This window comes from Cyprinodon variegatus, unplaced genomic scaffold, assembly GCF_000732505.1.
Source record: "Cyprinodon variegatus isolate N-32 unplaced genomic scaffold, C_variegatus-1.0 Scaffold302, whole genome shotgun sequence".
In the NCBI taxonomy this organism is placed as follows: domain Eukaryota; kingdom Metazoa; phylum Chordata; class Actinopteri; order Cyprinodontiformes; family Cyprinodontidae; genus Cyprinodon; species Cyprinodon variegatus.
Window position 1 is genome coordinate 180,606 of NW_015150755.1, and position 21,892 is coordinate 202,497.

General features: G+C 35.4%; 1 protein-coding gene across 20 annotated transcripts in view; it reads right to left on the bottom strand.

Annotated features, from left to right (window-relative positions):
• Positions 1-1,178: 1,178 nt before the first annotated feature.
• LOC107090598 (adhesion G protein-coupled receptor L3-like) overlaps positions 1,179-21,892 on the bottom strand; it is a 324,724-nt gene continuing 304,010 nt past the window's right edge. For 8 of the 20 annotated variants that reach the window (XM_015384069.1, XM_015384068.1, XM_015384067.1 and 5 more), the window contains 4 exons: positions 19,449-19,545; positions 9,796-9,921; positions 5,499-5,516; positions 1,179-4,046 (listed from right to left, as the gene is read on the bottom strand). In XM_015384069.1, coding sequence (XP_015239555.1) covers positions 3,097-4,046; positions 5,499-5,516; positions 9,796-9,921; positions 19,449-19,545 — 1,191 coding nt within the window. In that variant the 3' untranslated portion in view covers positions 1,179-3,096. Of the gene's footprint in view, positions 4,047-5,464; positions 5,517-9,795; positions 9,922-19,448; positions 19,546-21,892 lie in introns of all 20 variants that reach the window. The other 12 variants (XM_015384079.1, XM_015384075.1, XM_015384074.1 and 9 more) reach the window with 5 other exon arrangements.

Here is a 21,892-nt window from a genome sequence, read left to right on the forward strand (position 1 = left end):
TATTTTTTTTTTATGTCTGTGCAGAACACTCGTCATGAACTTATTTAAACTCTCAAATTTCCCCATCAAACTCAGTAGGCTGGACCAGAGCTGCGTGTATAGAAACTCTGCAACAAATGTACTTCCTGGGTGATTTTTTAATTATCACTGAAAAAATAAATTCAAATAGGCAATTTACAAAGCAATTTATTTAAAACAGATTTGATAAGCAACCCCAGCCTCTATATCCATACTTTATTCTCTAAAAGGTTAATGAGAGAATGTATTTTAATATATTTAATATATTAATGTGGGCGGGGCCAAAAGCTCCAACCACACTACACAACAACCTGCCGTTTCATAAGCTTGTCATATATAACCTGCGCTATGTCGGCCGGAGCTGCTCACTAAATGTGCTGTAAATAAATATAAATATCAAATGAAGTTACATCTTTTTTCAGTGAAAAACAAAAGCCAGGAAGGATTAGGGTTGACTTTTTCAGTGAGAGTTTCTATAAAAGCAGCTCTGGGTGAAATCATAAAACATATTTCAGGGTTAGTTTGCTAAGCAACTACATAACACAAATGTAGAGTGAAATAATGAAACCTATATTTAAATGTTTATTTAAATGTCTAACCACTATATTATCAAAATTAAAAATACACATATAATTATATCACATTTAATTATTTGACATGGTACATTATGGTGTATTTATTATTATTATAAATGGCAAATTTAACATTTTATGGAACATGTAATGTTTGTGTCATTATACTTCATGTTAATTGTTTTACTTTTTATTCATTTAAAGTTTAATTTAAAGAGATATTTAATTGTTCAATTATGTATTTGTTGAATAAATGGTACATTTATTAATTTTATGACAAATTTTATCCTTCATTAAATGTTTTCTTCTTCTGTGATACATTAATTTATTTGATGTTATATTTACATTATCTATTTCATGAATAAATGTATTTAATCTGTCTTTACTCTTCATGGGGATAAACCCTAATAAATCTGCTAAAGAATATTGACGATTAAAGAAAAAATGCCCTATATTACCGTAGCTCTATATATTTTCGCCACAAAAATATAATTGTGACATCTCTTATTACTATTTATTTAAACAAATAACTATTATTTCTTGAACGATGAAGGAAAAATAAAAACACTTTCAGTTTTACTCACTCCAAAAGTTCTTTCTTTAATAAGTAAATCAACAAACTTTCTTTATTTGTACAAGTGCCTGGTGCACAACAAGGCTCAGTTTGTCAAGTCCTCAAGTCCAAGAAGCTCAAGCGTTTTCTGAGAGTTGACACAAATGTAGAACGCACTATAAACCTTTCTTAGGGATTCTGCAATCCTGTCTCTTTGAAGTGTTGCTATCTACACAGAAAAAGAAAAAAAGTGAGGAAAAAAAAAACCTTAAACAAGAATTGAAAACTGACCAGGAAACAAAAGCGAGCACATTTCACAGCAATGCCTGAACAACCAGAGTTCAATTTCTTCACGTTTTTTTTTTTTTTTTTTTTTTGCTTCTCTTTAGATTTCTTGGAAAGTGATACAACATAAAACCGGAGCAGTACAGTGAAAACTTCAAAGAGGCCAGCACAACAGAACAAAGCTGTTCCTAATCATTTTAATTTACAGAGAAAAAGTTGGCCCCGAACAAAACAACAAAAAAAATTTAAACAAATAAAGGTGAAAAAAATGCATATTATGTGCAATGCTAGTTATCTGTACAGTCACATAGAAATATGTCATAATTCTCTCATTAGTTTTTCTCCTCTTTCTTAATAAATGTTAAAATAAAATGAACAAAATAAGAACAGCTATGCTTGAAAGCATTTAACTTATAATTCCTTACTGGCAAATGTCCCCCAATTCACACTGCATCCAGCTCCCCTCCACTCTGTTGCGAACTCCAGCGCCATCGTAATAATCAATGGGAACATTTTAAATAGCCTCTGCAAAGTGTTTCAGGGAAGCGAGGAAAAGACAGTAACTTTTGATTCAATAATATTTTTGATTGATGCTGCAGTAAGACCACAGTAAATATTTAGAAATCCCATCACTCCAGGAGAAAACAGAACAATCACAGATTACAAGTTTTATGAAATAATACACAAAAGAAGGCTAGATTTCCTTAAAAATATTGTTGTACTGGTCAATTCACAACGATACATGTGTGTATATCAGTATATTAGCAATCTGACACATTAAATCAATAATTGAACTGCATATATCAACTAAGGTAATCAAAACATAACAAACAGTAAAAGCACCATAATAAGCAACAAGTGTTGCCTCTTTGCTTGCAGTGTATTCACCCATTGCAGAATTCTAGTTCTGAAATTATCTGGATATGCAAAACCAAAACGTGAAGCAGGCTTAATTATTGAAAATTTCATAGGACAAGTTGTTTAGCTTTGACTTCTGCAGTTATCACAGGCTTTTATTGGGAAATCTTCAAACTGTAGCAAAACACAGACAGTCTATATTAGGTAGTTGGAGAAGTTTGCAGCGCAGTGCAACTAAGCTGGGTGCAATGTAAATTGGGGATAAGTGGTTTTTTTTTTTCTTTTTTTTCTTATTTTGGAGGAACACTACAGCAAACAAAATGTGCTGCAACTCACTGAAGAGGAAGAAAATACTTCAAAAAGTCCATATAGATACAGAAGTATAATAAAATAGTAATTTTTTTTAATTCCCCATTAATTCTGTTGAAGTCTATCAGTTCAGACTTTTGGGGCTATCCAGTTCCTCTTGACTAATATCGATGAGGCCTAACGTTTTGTGGGTGTCTCTTATTAGATGAAGGCAAACACACCAAACCAGAGTGGGCTTCAGAGAGAATCAGGTGGCTGGGTACACAACATCAACCTTGGGAATATCTAACCAAAGATAGTCACTTCCGCTTCCATCCATTTTATAATTCTTAACCTGTTTGTGGTCACTAACAGGGAGAGTTAAGCTGTCTCAGTCTTTAGGACAACATTAAAAACAATGGGTACCACTGCCAACGACGGATGGACAATGGAGTGAGGAAACAGAAGAGGACTTTGGGAAAGAAAAAGAAATTAACGTTTATTAAGGTGGGGTGTCTGGGCCTATAGGCTGGTGACCAAGTGAGAGGGCTCTGGGTTACCCTCTTCGGCAGAAAGATCCTCTCTGTTAGTGGGTGCAATAAAACCATCGCTGCTACCCCGTCCGAGCTGGTAATAGGAATGTAGCTGATGGAGGTGGTTACGGGAGCCCAAGTTGGGCATGCTCTTGTAGTAAACGTCGTCTAAGCTTGCCTCTGGACTCTTGGCATCCCCACCCTCCTTTGAGCTATCGGTGGATTCTGCGGATACGTCAGGCAGGCCAGGCAACATTGGCATGCTGTTGTAGAGGGAGTCTCTCTGGTGGCTGTGGTTGGGCAATGAACTTTCATCTTCAATATGCTCATTATTTAGTAAGGGGAAGAAGCTTTCACTGTTCTCCTGGGGGATCCTCCTTCTAGAGGATGAAGAGTTGGATGCAGAGGAGAAGGGATGATGGGAGAGGGGAAGGGGCGGTGACATGGACTGTTGAAGCTGATTGTGAAGATTGTTGACTGCCTGCAGTGTTGGCAGTGGCCTTTGTGGCAACAACGGGACATTGGACTCCTCTCGTATCAACTCCAGACCCAGGCCTTCATCGTGGTGGGTACCAAAGGTCGAGTGATCATCAAGATTCAGTGCAACGTTCATGCCTATCCCCACTCCCAAACTCATGCCATAGCCGCTGTCTTTCCCCCCGTTGCTTACATTATTGACCAGCTTGTTCATGAGGTTCCGGTTCTGCTCGTTTGAGCGCTCGTGAGAATTGTTTAGGTAAGAGGGGATATAGTTGGAGGTGAGCTCTTTCAGGATCTTCTTTTCCAGGGTGGTCTCCTTGTGGTTGTAGCCCCGATCGATGATCTGGACGCAGTCGCTCATGTACTCAGCGCTGGCAATGCTGTAACTATTCCCATGGTTACCATTCAGTGGTAGAGTATCCATGACACTTGTATCCCGGGCATTGTTCAGGATTCCCTCTGAAATGAGAAACATGGGGGTGGTGGGGTAGTGGTAAGGGAAGGGGATTGTTGGCAAATGTAAATGATAAAAACTGGTGAGTACAGCTTTAAAAGATGTGTTGGGCATTTCTGCAGGGCCCAAAAAAAGGAAGAGATTGAGCATTAAAGGGTTTTGCTAAACAAGTAAATAGGCCCTACAGATTTTGGGTTAAAAAGGTACATTTAAGGACCTTTAATAACACAGATGCATCTCAACAAATTAGAATATCACTTAAGGCTAATCTGTAAAATATCTCATAAGCTTTTCTATGCAGTTTCTCATGGCTGTGGTCATCTCTTTTTCTGCCAAACATTTTTGTTGTCTTTCTTAGAATTTGTGTAGTCTTTAAAATGGATGTTTGTTACAACTCCCTTAAATATTCATTTAAAATATTCTAATCTTCAAAGTGACTGAAGTCAGGCTTTTATTAACTGTTAACCAACAATGACAAATTTACCATACCACTCTTTGCAAAAATTAACTGGTTTTGTGAAATGATTAACTTTTGAATGATATTCTAATTTATGAAAATATACCTGAAGCACTTACCTCGTGTAAAATTTTGTTTGAATTCTGTTTAGTTTTCATAAAAGTTTTTCTATAGCAGGAATAACGCATGGCTGTGTGATACAAAACTATAGAAACATTCACCACAGCACAAGAACGTAAAGCTTAAGCAGGCAAATAGACATTAATGAAACTAATTCATGCAATTCCCCCATCTCTGAGAGGAAACTTTTAACATCTTTTTCAGAAGAGGTATGCAGGAAAATGTAACTGTGTTGCGATCAAATCCATCTGAAGTTGGACATGGCGCCACTTAAACATCTTTTTTTTTTTGACAGTTTATTTATGTCTCATCTATCTGCACCCAACTAGCTCTATCTCTTAAAAAGAAATTAATCTGTTTCATTAAATCAGAATCTCACCACCCTGACAGGAAGGAGACAGTCTGTTCTCTCTGTTGCACTAACATGTAACTTTCATATTTCATCACATTTACCACGCTGCTGACATCAAAGTGAGGAGAAATTTTGACGATAATTCAGACTACCTCAGACAAGGCCATCCAGCTTGTTAAAAGTGTCAAGCTCTCAGTCTGACCTCTTTAAAAATTGACACGAAACATTTACTTGGCCTTCTTTAAGTGTAACAACTTGATCAAAGTGAACTCAAGACTCATGTTAAGAAAAAAAAACTATTCCAAATGTATCCTTTGACTGGATTACTTCACCAGTTTTGCATGGAAAGCTAAAATAGCTGCGTCGTAATTGTTACGTTTTTGTTTTATTGCTTTCATACATGGACCTGATTGTTAAAAAGCTGAATTAGATCATCATTTCACTATTCCCATGTCAGCATCAAGTCAAAAGAAAGTAAAGCCAAAGTCAATTACATTTGATAAGCAATGTTTAGTTTGACTCCCATACTTGTCTCTCTGTAGGGCTCTTTTGGGGACAGCATGAGGAAAAGGAAAGAAGAAAACACAATAAGCATAACAATGACAGGTGAAAAGAGAAAATTGCACATAATGGAACACTGATGGTCCTTCAGATAATTGTGTAGTTTAGCAAGTGTGTCACCATGCAGATTTTGTATGTTTGCAAAAAAAAAAAAAAGGATTGTAATAATAAAAAAAAAAATCTCTTGACAAATATATTAAAGATGTTTGGCTATTAGATGTTGCAGAATCCTTGGGGGTAAAACACAGGCAAAGGTCCTTGAGCATCAAATGCGCCAATAAATCTTTTGATGCATTAGCATTTTCATTCCTCCAGATATTTCTTTTCCATCTGTGGCGATGTAAGTGAATTATAGTCCTCCATCACCAGCTCAAATGCAAAGCACTTGTATCACATACATAAATTATCCACTTATCAAAGCTCGCTGTAAGTTTTTATCTCAGCTTCACATGGGTTTCTCTCTACTTTTGAGGACTTTAAGACACTCATAACTACAGCAATCTCATATTGACTGCAGAGATAAGGAGGAAAATAATAACAGCTCAGCAGAGAGACAAAAGGGACTGAAATTGCACTTTGTTAAAACTACAAAATGGTTAGAGAAAAAAAAAAAAAAAACTTATTTTGAACACATCTGTGTCCTACTGTAATACATTCTATGGTCTAGTAGGTGGTAGTTGTTATTAACTCTCAAAGAAATTACAAAAAATGAAGTTTCATTAAATTTGTAAGATATATCTTAATATCAAAAGTGAATATTCAGGTAAAGAATGTATAAAAAAGATAGTTTAGTCAGTAATTTTACATAAACTCATCATTGGCATAAATGGTGAGTGAAGAGGTAGATAGATTGGGCTTTTCTATATTAACGTTTTTTTTTCCCAGGCAGAGAGCATACATGCGTTCATTTTTGGTTAAATTCTCCTAGGGAATATGCAGCCTAACCCCATGCTTTCTATTAAAATCATTTGCTTTCTAGTATAAATGTGTTTGTATATTTTATCATACTAATTGGTAGAGGTCAATTCGCTGACTTGTCTTATGCACAGCCCACATATTTTCAAATAACGCTGAGGTCATGCAGAAAACAAATGTTATGACATTTTATCTATTTATCCCTGCAACCAAGGAAACAGCATTGTCAAACCTGATTAAAACTAGAAGTTGTATGAATATCATGTTCTACTGCATTTTGCTCTACACTGAAACTTTCCATATGTATGCCCTTTTGGACCATTATTTGTAAACTGGTTTCCTTTTCTCTTACACTGCTTACATTCTGATCACTGCTGCAATTTATAATGGCAACGATCATTTCACTGTTTTATGCTGCTCATTAGCAACGTAATTTCATTTAACACCATAAGTCTATCACCTTCTATATCCATAGTAAAGCCAGTATTTCTCTGCCATGGCTGAGGGAGTGTCAATCAATGAAGAAGCCCTGCTTAAAATCTGAACCTACAGCTGCTTATGTAGAGTAATAAATGTTGTCAGGATAAAGAAAATATCATCTGATGAGACGAAGACGACACTGTCAAAACTAAGACATTGTACAAAGCATGTCTGTGCCAGTGTCATGCTGAGGACTTGTTTCCCTACCAGTGGTGATGAATTTCTAAAGGTGAACTGAAGTAGAGTGACATCCACTAAATTCATCCACTTCACTCAAAATCAAAACTCCATTGTCAAAGCTGGCATAAACCTGGATGTTTTATACCCGCCCTAAATAACCCTAAATGTTCCCAAAGAAGGGTTTTTGAAATGCAGAAAGTATCCTAACATAACTGCCATTTTAGTCAAGATGTTTATGGTAAATGGCCTATACTTATATAGCGCCTTTCCAAGTCAGAGGACTCATAATTGCTGTACACCACATTCATTCACCCACACATTCTCACACTGATAGTGGCAAGCTACAATGTAGCCAAAGCTGCTCTGCGGCTCATTGAGAGAAGGGTCCATATAAATGCGCCACCAAGCATTCCAATCACCATCAGATGGTAATGCGGATTAAGTGTCTTGCCAAAGGATACAATGACAGAAAGAGCAGAAGCTAAAGTCGGCAACCCTTCAGTTGCAGGGAAATCTCCTGCATCTGATGCTACTGTCGCCTAGCCGTTAAAAGGTCGCCTAGCCAATAATAGGTCAAATATACAACTAGAAACTTATGTCAGGCTAGAATAGGATAGTGGATGTGTAGGTTACTGAGAGTCAAATGTCTACATATCAATGTCTGCATGTGTGCTGTGTTACTCTGGCACTTTGGAGTGAAAGTCAAGGTTTTTTTATGTTGGAAAGCGCCCCAGACGTTAATTAAAACTTTTGTGTTCTCCTCAGCTCCATCCACTAAGAGCCAAGGTTAGACGTATCCAGACAGGTATTTTCTATTTAGAATTTGCATCCAAAATGATCTGTTGTTTTGAAAGACAAAAGACAACAAAGAAAGACATAAGAAGGATCTTGTTAATGTGCACATGTCAGCCTTTTGTTCTCTGAAAGAATAAAGTAGTAGCTGCTTTTCTCTCAGTAACCCACATGCACCCCTTTGAAATATGTTGTGTTCTTCTTGCATCACTTGGCTGTTTATACCAGGTGTTTTTCTCAGCTGCTTTGGTGTGTTTCTTTAGCATTGTAACAACACAACCAGTGGGCACAACATACATACTATAGCATCTTTAGTGGTGCTGTGGGGAAGTCAATGAATTTCCTTTTTTTTTTTTTTTAGAAATTTCTTATGAAAGGTAGCATTTTTTTCTTCACTTGTTGATTGAACATACAAGTTGTTGAAAACTGATACTATTCTTTAAGCCTAAATCTACTGGCTTATGAACAACTTTGAGTTTAACTTTAAGAATCTAATGTTATACAGTAGAAGCTATTCAAAATTTCTCCACTTTCCTTGATGGGCCCTTTGCCAGTCCCCTACAATTCCTTTTTAAACATCAAGCTTTGTACTTAAATATTCTTTTTGTTATGATTTGTGGACATTAAGATCTAAAAAGAAACGTCATCTCCTGGTCAGACCCAGTAATCCAGTAAAAGGGTGGAGTCAGAGTAAAAAAAAATATGCACGCAAGGAGGGTGTCTCTCCAGTGGCTGGAAGTTGGAGGGGATTTTGCTGGGAGATGCAGGAAAGTGGGATGTCACTGTATGAATACAGGGCTTTTACCACCTCTATGTGAATTTGGTGATGATTACTCAGATGAAAAGTCAATTTTCGGTTGTCCGGCAAGTGAAATGCCATCTTTATGCGTCATAACTTAAAGTAGTATCTGTGTAGAAGTGATAGGAGTTGTGGACAGAGTTAAAGATTAGGATAATGGCATTGAGCCCTTTTAGCCTAAATAAGTTGATGTCCATAACCAAAATATTGTAAAGAAAATTGGTCAACAACAATAGTCTAAGTAATTCATAGGAGATGTGCATGTCATTTCAAATCAGAAAAAAGCTTTTTGGCTGCATAAAAACCTATCGAAGTATGCCAGGGTTATCCATAGGTTTGGACAAAATTGTACATTTGAGTTTATTGGACTTTTTACATGAGTTTATAAACTGTATGAGGCAAAAAAAATACTCAATAATTAGTGTAACACAATGATCTTTTTAAATTATTGTTTTATAGCAATGCTACCTGGGAATAATTAGAAATATCAGATTAATATTATTCATGCCCATGATGAGTGTATGTCAGTGTCTAATTGACACTACTGTATATTATGCCTTTTTTGACCAAAAGCAACCATTTGGTTTTAAGGGGGAAAAAGTCTGAAACCAAACAAACACAGAGAGACAGCAGACACTGCACGTAACATTAGAGCACATTTGATAGATAGGTTTGGTGATGTATCTGGCTTTCTGAAGGATTGTTTCAAAGGAATGTTTGGTTTTTGCCAAAACTGCCATAAAAGAGCAAGACTTTTAGAACCAAATAGGATGAACCAACCAAATGCCAAGATACAACGCCAATAAAAAAAAAAACAAAAAAAAAACCCAACACACTGAATATGGAGTTTTTTAGTTTAATAGCTAAAATAACACAAATAGAGCAGTGTTTTTCAATGTAAATCCATCAAATAATCAAGGCTTTAAAGAGTATATATTTTTTGTAACTTTTCTGCTTATTTAAAATCCTAAATTTATTGTGTGTTTACATTTTTTTCCTATTTTCAATGCAGGAATAACAAAGTGCCAGCCGAAAAATGAAATATCAAAAAACACTGCTCTAGCCACAATGGTAAGTAATGAAAATAAGCAGGCACACCTTGAGTGTTGTACATGCCCAGGGGGTTGTTATAAACGGCAGACTCCCCAAGCAATGTATTATAGGGATTGTTAGTGCCATGAGGACGTAGGAGTGCATTAGGTATAAGATGGTTAGCCATAGCCCCTGGAGCAGCCAGAAAGAAACAGAGCCAGATAGAGAGAAAGAGAAAACAAACAGTGAAAGTTGAGATATAAATACATATATATTCACGGAAACATACATATCAGCTGAGTGGATGCAACTGAGCAATGACATCCATTAACATCCAAATGATCACATGATCATTAATTTCAGGAGGTGGTGGGGCAACAGAGCTGAACTGCTGTGGTTAATGGGGTTGATGACAAGTAGGTTGATTGTAAGTTTAATGCTAGCCACTAGCAATATGTTGTTTTATTTTTAGAGCTCCACATTCTGGCAGCATTCATGCATTGACAGACAGAAATACAAGAAAAAGAACTATATGTGAAACTGAAAAACTAGGTGTTTAACAATATTTAAATTTACTAGCTCAATTCATGTAAAATCATCATGGTGTTTAATGAGTTATGTTAAAGTATACTGTAAATATGCTGAAACTATAAGTAAGACTAAAGTAACTGCTATAGCAGTCATAGTTTATCACATTTCCTTTTCACAAAGTTCTATTCTTCTATATTTATGAGTACTTTTCCTCTGTTAGCAGACATGTTTGAGTTTATTTAAGAGCCACAGAGCATTTTAAAGGACATGTACATGTAAATATCCCAGATTATAGATTATATATACAATATATGTATATATATATAATATATATATAAAACAATATATATACTGTATATACTATGGCTAATTTAGTGTCAATGTCATTTTTTGGTCTAAAACATACCTTCAGACACATGACTATAGAGAAATAAACAATGTGTTTGATAACAGAGGAAAAAGAAAAAAAAATCATACTAGTTTAACAAATTGTGAAATAGCAAAAAATATCTGTAGAAAAAATGTATAATTTAGCTCAATTCTTAAGTTACATAATTATGTTCACAAATGAGAACCTGAATTTGCAAGTAATTTGACTTGACAGCAAGCCTTTTTTTTATGTCATGTGCTTATTACTGCCTAAAGCCAAAAAATAAACTGATCATTTATTGTCAGTGTGGCACAGGAAGTCATTCTAATCATCTTTAAAATTTGCTATTCAAAGTTATTTAAAGATATAACTGTACCATGAAATGATTATGATGGAGCAACTTATCATGATGGAGCAACTTTCACTTCCTGCAATCTGAAAGTTTGAGATACCGCTTCTGTCTTGTACAGTGGATGTGCCCATGAGGAAACAACTATGTTCAACTTATCTTAAACAACTTATGTTCATTTTGCCTTATTTATTCAAACCTCTTTAAATAATTTGGCCTAAAACTGTTTTAGTGCTACCACGAGTGGGTTGAAACATGACCACTGCAGTTGATTAATTTCCTGTTGATTAAAACAACACAGCTTGGTACATTGTCTACGATACAGCTCTGTGTCCAGGTAAAACACGGCATACAATTTACCACTGAACTGGGAAGCTGAAGTAACGTAACCTCCTACTACTGTTGGTCATAATATTCAAGTTTCCTGCTTGTCAGCACTCTTATTCTCCACTTTTCTTAAGGCCACTATGGCCAATTTTAAAACCATAACAAAGACAAAGACACTATTTTAGTTGATATTGTGACTTCCTAGTACAATGTGAACAAACCATAAATCAGTCTCAGTTGAATTATTAGTATGACTAAAAAAGCTAAATAGAAAAAAATAACTGTGTAGGGAAAGGTGTATCGCCATCATAGTTATTGCTGCTCTCAACAATCCTACAAAAAATAAACTTAATTTTCATTTCTACTTTCAGTTTTAAAGATGATCAGGGTCTTTAGAAATTCTAAAAGTAGAGCATATCTTCCTGTTCCGTTGGGGTTTGGGTTTAATGTGGTAGAGCTTTCAAGTTGGCAAGACAAGAAAACACAATGAAGTAGGCTTACATCAAATGCGAGGTGATCTACCTTAAAGTCAGAAAACAGAGACTTGCTTGCAGCAAACTGTATTTCTTGGCAGAGAAACAATTAAAACTATCACAACCGTGAGAAAAACGTAGACCGGAGTATATCTTAAAACTACACACAAAGAAGGGTTTGTAAGGTAGGTATAAAAAACACTCAAAAGCTTACTTTTATACAACTTCTGGAAAAAGTCCCATTGAGTTTTCTTTGTAACGTCTATAGTCTTCAAGGCTTTTAACATTGTTGCCAAGGTAACTAATAACAGTAAAAGGCATTGTATCTAACATCAAACTTTTAGTATGTCCACTACAAAGAAACCTCCGCAATTGAGGTATCAGATGGAACACTGTTATTTCTGGCTGTACCATTTTCCTTAGCTGAAGTGATGTATTGTGTCTTTTTTTTTTCTCCACAGAGCAAAGATCAGCATTTGCTCATTCCCTTTGCAGCTGCTACTGAAACACCCTTTGAATGTCGAGCTATCCTCTCTTCTGTCAAGCTGGTCATTGCTTAGCTAAAGCCTCGCCTCCTTAAGCACAAGCAGAATGCCCAGCTCTTTTTCTTCTTAAGAAACACAGCTTGTCTTTAGATTACCGCAGCCTGAGTGACTCATCAGTTTCTAGTGCACATTCTGCCATACCAGGGAAGCCTTTGCCGTTTGAGCCTGGTTGATTAGATGCAGGGATTTTTAAATTTATTTATTTTATTTTTTGGGGGGAGTCTTTGCTGTGATAGAAAAAAAACATTCCCTTTTAATAATTCAAAGGCATTATGCAGAATATTAAGTGTTTACAGGCTACATTCATTACCTGTTTGAAATATTTCCTTCCTGCAACTGTCAACATGATACAATGCCATTATAGTGAAAATAGCCAAATGCAGGACTTGTGAGGGTGATGCATGTGTGTGTTTCTGCAAGAGCAGGTAAACATCCTTTATCTGAGGTGCAAGTACGTTGCAATTGGATCCCCAAGCAGAATATTGTTTTCTATGCTCTGAATCTGTCACACAGCATGAGGAAGGTCTCATTTAACATTTAAAACACAGTTATATAGAGAACCATGCAATAGAATGCATATATATTAGAGTTGTTTTCCGCCTCTTTTCTTTTTTATTATTAGATCAAATTGACCCATATTTCATTTGGATTTTATAAACACAGACTTAGGCTAAATGGATCTTTCTCATTGGAAGGAAGAGTGAAAGTTTTTTTTTTGTTTTTTTTTACAACAGCTCTTTACAAAGAAAAATCTGAAAATTGAGGCTTGCACTTATATTCAGTACCTATTTGTAGGCAGTACTCAAAATAACTACCTTTCTCAATTGGAATACAGTTTGCGCTTTAGCATGGCCATTCTAAAAGAAAAAAAAAAATTCCTTTTGCTTTCCCTAAAAAGTTTTTCTATTCTCCTGCTATCCTCCACTTACTCCGGCTATTTTTCATTGCTACTGACCATGTTTCCTCATGGTGATTATGTGCTGTGTCATTTTCTGATTCACATGCATTTAGCATGCAGCCTAAATAATAAGTTTTGGGCTCAGCTGAGTCTTTAGTTATGTATTTCTACTTGGTCTCAATGTACGACCTGTCCCTTTACTGTAGGTTGACAGTCTTGTTAGTTTTGTAGTTTTTGTCCATTTTCAGATTACTTCAAAAAGTACTATTTTTATATTAGCCAATGTTAAATTAAGTTCATGAGTTTGGTTATTGATTTAGGTTTTGAAAAAAAAAAGTGGGTTATTAGTATTGTTACTGTATATAATTGAACTTCATTGATCTTACATGTGGAGCAGTGGGCTGCCATCGTGCTGCACCCTGGTAGAAGCATTTAACCCATCCCCTAACGGGATGGGTTAAATGCAGAGGTACATTTCTCCAATGTGAGATCAATAAGGTTTAGTTATTATTATTATTATTATTATCATTATTATTATTATGATTATTATTATTAAGGTTTTCTCGATGATTTTGTTTTTATTATTTTCTAGTCATTCATTAAAGGGTAATTTTTAGAGCTTTAGGTTTAAAAGGAGAGTGTGTTTCAATATAATATATTTATATTATCATGTTTAAGTTGTAGGGCAGACGGATATTTTGGGTTCTGTTTATATTCCCTTATGTTCATAGGTCAGTGTTCTTCTCATTATTCTCGCATGGTTTCAGTCATTTACATAGCAGCAAAAAATGCAATTCAATATTCCTTTATTATATGAACAAGTCTGAAAATTGTTTTGCATCTTGACACTATTGTGTACAGACTTATAAAGAGACACCAAACGCAGACTACCTCATTGTCTTCTTATCACTTTCATGAGATACCGATCTCGTAATTATGAGATAAGCTGTCGGATTTTTTCTTTTTCTTTGGTGAATGCCATACGCTTCTTTACTTTCCAGCTGATGCTGGAAAGAATGTGCTTCTGTTTTGAGTCTTTCCATAAGTGGAATAAGCATCAAATGTATTTAGCAAAGTATAAACATGGCGACTGTATTTACTAATAATGTGACTTAGGAGTTTGGCGCCCTGGCTTTATTTAAAGGTTGTACGGTAAAATGTCTGTAGCCTTTCTTTCTGTGGCAGAGTTGTTTCTTTTTTTATTCTCTCAATAAATTCCAGCCAAATGCAATCATGCTTTGTGCTTGCAATAGAAAAAATATGAAATCCAATCCAAAGGGTATGCTATTGTAATCCACTGGGACTGTTTATGTATTTTTTTTCAGTTTTCTTTTTTATTTTAACAATAAATAAAAGGATATCTATTTGAATATAACTATTCCACAATGTCAAAATTATCAATATATTTTAATTGAATTTATCATTAATAAGACCTGATATTTTTGCACAGAAAACTGAAAGTTGTTTTCATTAGAAGAAGAGTAGAGTATTTTGTTGTTCCTAGCAATGCTTGCCCTAATTACAGTGCATTTCACAAACAACCAGCCTCCTTTTTTGAATTCCCACAATGACCAATCCCCGTCTTAATACGCCTCTATTGAAATTAAACAGATTCAGAGGGAAATTGGACTAATTGCAGAGTTATAATTGTGAATACAGAGATAATTTGAACATGTCTTCATGGCTTCAAGATGATTGCATGACTCTGCTCAGAAGAAGAGCACGGCAAGGAGTGTCAGCTGTGAGCTCATTCTCTCCTGATTTGAGCTGAGATGGAGGAGGGAGAGGGAGACATTTGCAAGAGCGTCAAGACTGCAAAGGCCAAATCAGCAAGAAATATTTGCTCCTCAACACATAATTCCTTAATAAGCACACAGGAAAAGCCATGCATGAGTGCAATTCTATTTGCATCTGCTACTGATGGTGCTTGTGATGGCAGAACACACTACCCGACATGCTCTACAGCTGCTTTGAGGGTTTTCTCCATCACTCTTAGCCTAGTAAGCAGCCATAAATAATTTCTGCCTTCGCTTTTTGTCTTTATGGAAGATCTGTGTAGACTTTATTTTTTCCTTCATACCCCCAACTCCTGACCTTCAACCCCAGCATCCAATCTCTCTCCTCAGCCTCTGTACAATTGATAACAGTCACGTCTGCTGCTGATGCTGAGCTGAGCGCCTAATTACAGAGATCATGACACTTCCTCACTGTGTCGAACATTAATCCATCATTGTAACTATGCATTAGCGTCTTTGCGAGCAGGCGCCCAGAGTGAATTTAGAGAGAGAGCAGTGTGGAACCGGAGCTCTTCAATCAAGAGATGTGATGACTGCCGAGAGTGTTAGGGAGGGATGCCAGAGAGAGTGGCGTTTGCAGCTTGATGTCAGATGTAGTCTGGTGTCTGTTTTTCCTCTCTGAGCTGAGAAGCCCAGAAGTTAACTCTCTGACTCTCACTTTAAAACATTGCTCTCGAATACTTTTCATCAACTTTTATTTTTCTTTTACAGCTAATAAAACTGAAGAAATTGATTTTCCAATGATCACAAAATCTGTCTCAAGTGTTTCGAAGCCTATAATCTCTGTTCAAAGGTCACCTTCAGGATGAAGAGGCCACATTTTCATACAGGACTGCAGGGCTTATTACAGGGAAAGCCTTCAAATAAATTTGGAATTAGAATAAAATAACTCTAAAATACTTTAGCAACATTTTAGATTTTCAGTAAAGGGAAAAAAAATATTAAAGACATAAAAGATTAAGTATATCTGATGTACATACTTTTTTCCATTTAGATGTGTTCTAATGGGGTGACACCGAGTCAAACACTAAGCCAACACACCTGATCCTAAATCAGGGAGTACTTGATGCTGCCATCTTGGGTTCAGTTCATTTGCTTTATGCCTCCCTTATTCTCTGTTTGTTTCCTGTCTGGTCATTTTGAGCAAAGACCACAGCAACATATTTTAATAAAAATAAGTGTCCAAACAACTTCTTTGCTAAAAAGATGTGTCCAAACTATTATTAATCCATTCCTGTTTTACAGCCTTTTGAGAGACATTATCTAAATTTTGACTGAAAAATATCTTTAAAATAGCCTTTTTTTTTAACCTTTTATGGGTAAAACATTGTTTAATAAGCAGACTGACACCTCAGTAGTTCAGCTGCGAGGGATCTATAAGCCTGTAGCCTATTTTCCTTAATTTACTTTGGGTTGGAAGTTCCTACGTTGTGTGGCAGATGTGACGTCATGTACGTCCATGTTAAAAGGTTCAGACCCCTTAAACAATCAAAGCATTATATTCCAGATGGATTTTACGGATACTCAGAAGCTACTGCCATCCAGCTGAACTCAGAAACCAATGGTAAGTGCACCTAAGTTGAAAAAATGTAAATAAAAAAAATTAAAAAAGCCTTGTCAAGTGCGAGCACGAGCTACCAGTGCGGGCACGAGCTATGAGTGCGGGCAGAAGAGAGCTGCAGTTCTGTGTTTTGGCCAAAGGTGGCACTATCATTAGAAAACTCCATATAGCCTCTATAAGTATAACAGCACATAGAAAGTGTTGCTTAGCAGCTTTTTAAAAGGGAAAAGAAAACAGAAGATCCCACTTAGACTAAAAAGATATGGATTAGGTAGACCTACAGGAGTGTGCCCAACCCAAGTTACCAAAGAAATACCTAAAACTGTCCATATCCAAAGTTACAACAATAATTTAAAAGGTTCCTAAACAGGATTTTTAAGTGTTTACATTTACCTTGCCTCCATACACAGTGAATTACACGGTGAAAGGATGGACCCATTGAATTAAAAGAAGTTAAGAGAAAGGTTTAGGCATCACCAAGTCTACATAACACCCAATTGGGTTATTTTTTCTCATATCAGTAAAGGTAAAGTTTAACTGAACTACTTGGCCAAACAGTGTGCTTTGGGCTTACGAAACTATCAATTACATTTCTGCAAATAAACACTTGAGATAGAACTGGTATGAAAAAAAATTATGAATATCTGGAAGATTACCTGGAACCCGGTGCTTCGTACAGTAGATTATCTTTGATGCTATAAGCTTATTTCTATTTTAAAGGTCAAGTCAACATTGATAGAATAAATGGTGTCATTAAAAATAGATATAAGTAAAGATTTTAATAAAAAAGAAAACAGTTATCACTTCCTAGGAAAATGAAAAGGTACCATTACTATTATATTTTCTTATGAAAACAATGACCAAAAATATACAACCACATGATAAACTGTTTAGAGACAAAAATCAAACTTCTACCATGGTTGTCTTGGTCCCAAAAGCTAAATGTCATAACAAATCAGTAGGGTGAGCTGAAAGGGAAGAGGGAAGAGAAAATCCTGAAATCAGGATTTTCTTTATAGATTTAGCAAATGGGAATGGTCAAGGATTCATATCTATGTATGCCTCAACATGCAAAATGAGTACTAACATTAAGGAGTTAGCATAAAGTATTAATAGGAGGTGAGCCATTTAGTCAGACAAACTTATTTCTATTTACAAGATTTATCTTTTTACAAAATCAGATTATCTCCATGGAATAAATGTGCTCAATATAAAAACCTAAATATGGAGTCATCTAGAGTTTCCTGCGTGAATCTACCCGGGTGCAATAAAGTCGCACATTTGACACATCTTAACAGCGAATGCCAATACACGTAGGCCTGATTGGTTTTAGCTGATACGAAAAGCTTTAGCTCATATTTTGGTAATACTGTCTAAAGAATACTCTTAAACACTTGGTTTGCTAAAGCCAATAAAGAGGGAACTTTTATAGAAAGACCTGAAGATAAGGGGATAAAAAAAAAAAAAAGAAAGAAATCATGCGGTCTAATGAATCTAGAGCTACTCGGCCTTCCCCTGTGTGACATCCACACCAGCATGAGGAGAGGCTCTGACGAAATGATGCACCCATAATGTCGTCTGCTTGCACAAGCATTATGATCTGGGGTTACTTCCTCTCATCTGTTTGACGTCCAGCAACAAGTATGTCCCAAATGGAAAAGATGCAGTCAGACAACTACAGGAATATACTGAATGAGTAAGTCCTATTTTCCATCATTATGGATCTAACTGATGACATAGTCATTATCCAAGTAGACAATGCCTCGCTTCATCAGATCACATTCTGAAAGAACGGTTCAAGGAGCAGCAGGCATGATTTTCCACACTCGGATTGGCTGCAATAGAGTTCAGACGTTAACCCCAGTGTGGAGCTACTGTAGTCCAAATCATATTTTATTAAAAACGAAGATGAAGGAACTGAATTGATGCAACCTTGTGACATTAACAGAATGCCATACCTAGATATTTCTTTGAATTTACATTTTATACTTATCAAATAAAAAAAATGGATAGTATATTATATTAAGTATATTAATTGTATATTAATTGTAATAGCTTAAATTTATTGATTTTTTTCTGGGTTTGTATGCTTTTAGATTACAAGACAGAAAAAAGTCACTTATTTGATACTAAAACACAAGGTTGTCTGCCTAATATTATTCTGTTATGAACTATATGTGTTTACATTAAAGTTATTTATCAAAGTTTTAGATTATAAAATGATTTAATGCCTTATGCATCCTGTTTCCCCACTTCAACAATTTAACATTTCACCCTACAAAGAAATCATCTAAAAAAAATTACTTAAATTAAGTGTATTTACCCTTCATTTGAGTAGGTAAAATTAGATTTTTTTTCCAGTGGAATGAGGAATTTTACTCTTAAAATAAGTTAATTAGATAATATGCTCTTGAATTAAGAAAATGCTATTGTTTTTTCTTATTTTAAATTTAAATTGTCTTGTTCCATTGGTGTTGTGTGTTGCACTTTTAAGAAAAAATGCAGTTATTGTAAGAAAAAGTTACTTATTTAGATTTCATTTTTTGAAGTGCAAATATAAATGTGAGTATGTTGAAAAGAACATGTATGTTTTAAAGAAAAATTGAAAATTTCTGATGCAATTAATGCAGACTGCGGAGAAATGACAGTTGCCTTGGTGTTAAATGAGTAAAGTTAAGTCAAGTCAAGTAAGTTTTGCCTCCCATATCCAATTATAAAATGCTTTGAACCTTGTAAAGACCTTGCATCATGTTAAGAGGAAAGCATTTGTATTGTCAAACAAAAAAAGAAATCATAGCTTGGATATTTTTAGCAGAAAATAAAGGGAGAAGGAATCATTAATGACAGGAATTCCTGCAGGACCAAATACCTCTGTTGAGTGATGCTGAGCTGTTGATGTCCCCGGTCATAAAAGAGGACTCAGACTGTTTTCTCACTGTGTCGTTCCACATTCGACGGATACGGCTCTGCAGAAACAAACAACATGCCAGAACACATCAGGTTATTCGTTGTAAAAGCTGTCAGTGCTGAAAAAATGAGGAAGTGCTCATAAAAGCCCAGATAGTAAGAACCCAAAACATTTTGGAAATGTTTTGGGTTTCAACCAATTGCTGCAACTTTATAACGACCTTAGTACAGTAGCATGCAAAATATATTCATTCATTTTCATTTCTGAAATGCAAAAGCAAAAACTTTAATGTCTTGCATGAGTTTATTTAACAGATCAACACATTAAACATTGTGCTGTGCACTTATGCTTATACTTGACCCCATCTTGGGCAATAATGGGTGAATTCAGTTTTGACCAATACTGGATCAAAGAGACTTGTCAGTGGATTTCCGATCTTTACAGAATATCAAAGCTTGCTGACAGTTAAACAAAGTCCTATATGAATCTCTGATCATCCACTGATTTATTTGCCAATTCTCGATCCTCGTTTTTAATATAACAAACCTTCCTGTTTTATCTGTTTGTCTCTTTCACTTGTTGACCTTTCAACCCCCGCCAACACCAGCATCAAGCCTAAGCTTAAAGGTCTCCCAAGGGATATTTTTGTATATGAGAGTTTAAGGGTCCTAGCGCCATAAATCTTCCTTATCAATACAGGTCAACTGGAATCTTTTAATTAAGTAAAGCTTCCTCATTTTGATGACTTAACTAGATTGGCTCTCCTTCTACTAACTGGTATTTTTATGCATTATTGATGCACTTTGTTTTAAGTTTTCCTACCAGATTAAAATGTTTGTTTGCAGCAAGAGTGACAGAACTTTAAATTTTATTGAAGCCTTCTAACCAACCATTTTCAGAATTATAAAGCTAGTATACTGCTGTAAAGAAGTCAAAAGCTTAAAACTAGAACTACGATATGGACTAAAAGTTCTATCCTAAAATAGTTGGTTGTTTAGACTCGAACAAAACTTGGCAAAACCAACCCAATTATGATGCAAGTTTGCCAAATACTAACAGCATCAGCTAAAAATAAATAAATAAATAGAGAGAGAGAGAGAGAGATTTTTGTGGTTTAATGAAGTACTAATGTGAAGCAGATCAGTCCTTTTTAGAACACTTGTGTTTGGAAGCTCAGGGAGAAGAAACTCTTTAAATTTAATCATAAATAAAATCAGCAGCTTAAATCTTATTCCATTAGGAAATATATATATATACAAAATCATTATATATCCCAAATTTGGTTTATCTTGATTATTATTGTTTTCATGGTTGCACAAGATCATAATAAGCATTTGTTTGATTTTGGCTGAATATTTAACCACCATGTTAACTATAGTCCTCAGATTTCAAACTTGGTAGGAAGTGATACTAAAGACTAAATATTGCCTACTTTATCTATTACAAAATAAGTTTGAGATCATTACAATATATGCCAATGCCACCAGCAACAAAAGAAGCTCTCAGCATGACGTTCCCACCCACATGTTTGACAATAATACAGTTTTATACAAAGATTTCTTCCAAAAAGCATTTGTCTCAATCATGAAGAACAATGTAAAATACAGTTAAGATTTGCAGTCTTTTGTCTAGGTTTTACCATTTAAACAAAACTAAAATCCTCTGAAGAGAATAAATATATTAGAATTATCCAAAACATCCTGGTAGTCATCTACCCACATAGCTTTAACAAACCAGTGTGGCAGTGCAGAGTGAAGCATGGTTAACATCTCCATGGACAGAAAGAATGTCAGCACATAAAGAAGTTGTGCTCCAAAATCAACACCTTCCAGCTCAATGGAAACTTCTGCTTTCCAAAAGTCCAATTTTAGACTTATGCTTATGGAAAGAGGAAGCAAGTGTTTATCATTTTTTTGCAATGACAGGAAGAATGTCTGAGAGTCTGAAGTAGAACAGGGCTTTAGGGCCAAATACCTCCATGCAAACTGTCAAACATAGTGGTGGTAGATTCATGCGGAAGGGCTGCTACGTAGTGACTGGTACCAGTGCCTGTTACTGGTGGAACATAGAGGATTTTTACCGCCGGAAAACTTTTATGGTTTGACAAAGCACTTAGCCACAATGAAAAGAAAAATGTTTGAAAGAGTTTGGCTTCATAGAAAAAAACACTGTACCAAATATCTAGAACTATGTTTCATTAAAAGTTGTTAAAGGTAGTTCTTACAGTGAACTATTTCCAAAATCAACAGCTAGATTGGGGACTTAGTTGAGAACAACCATCCCAAGAACTGTAGAATATCTTAACATCTGCACTACCAACATAAGAAGGTTATCTAATTTTTACTTGGCTAAACTCAAAATAAATTGAAATAAGTAAGAAAGTAAAGCAAACAAACTTTTTTTTT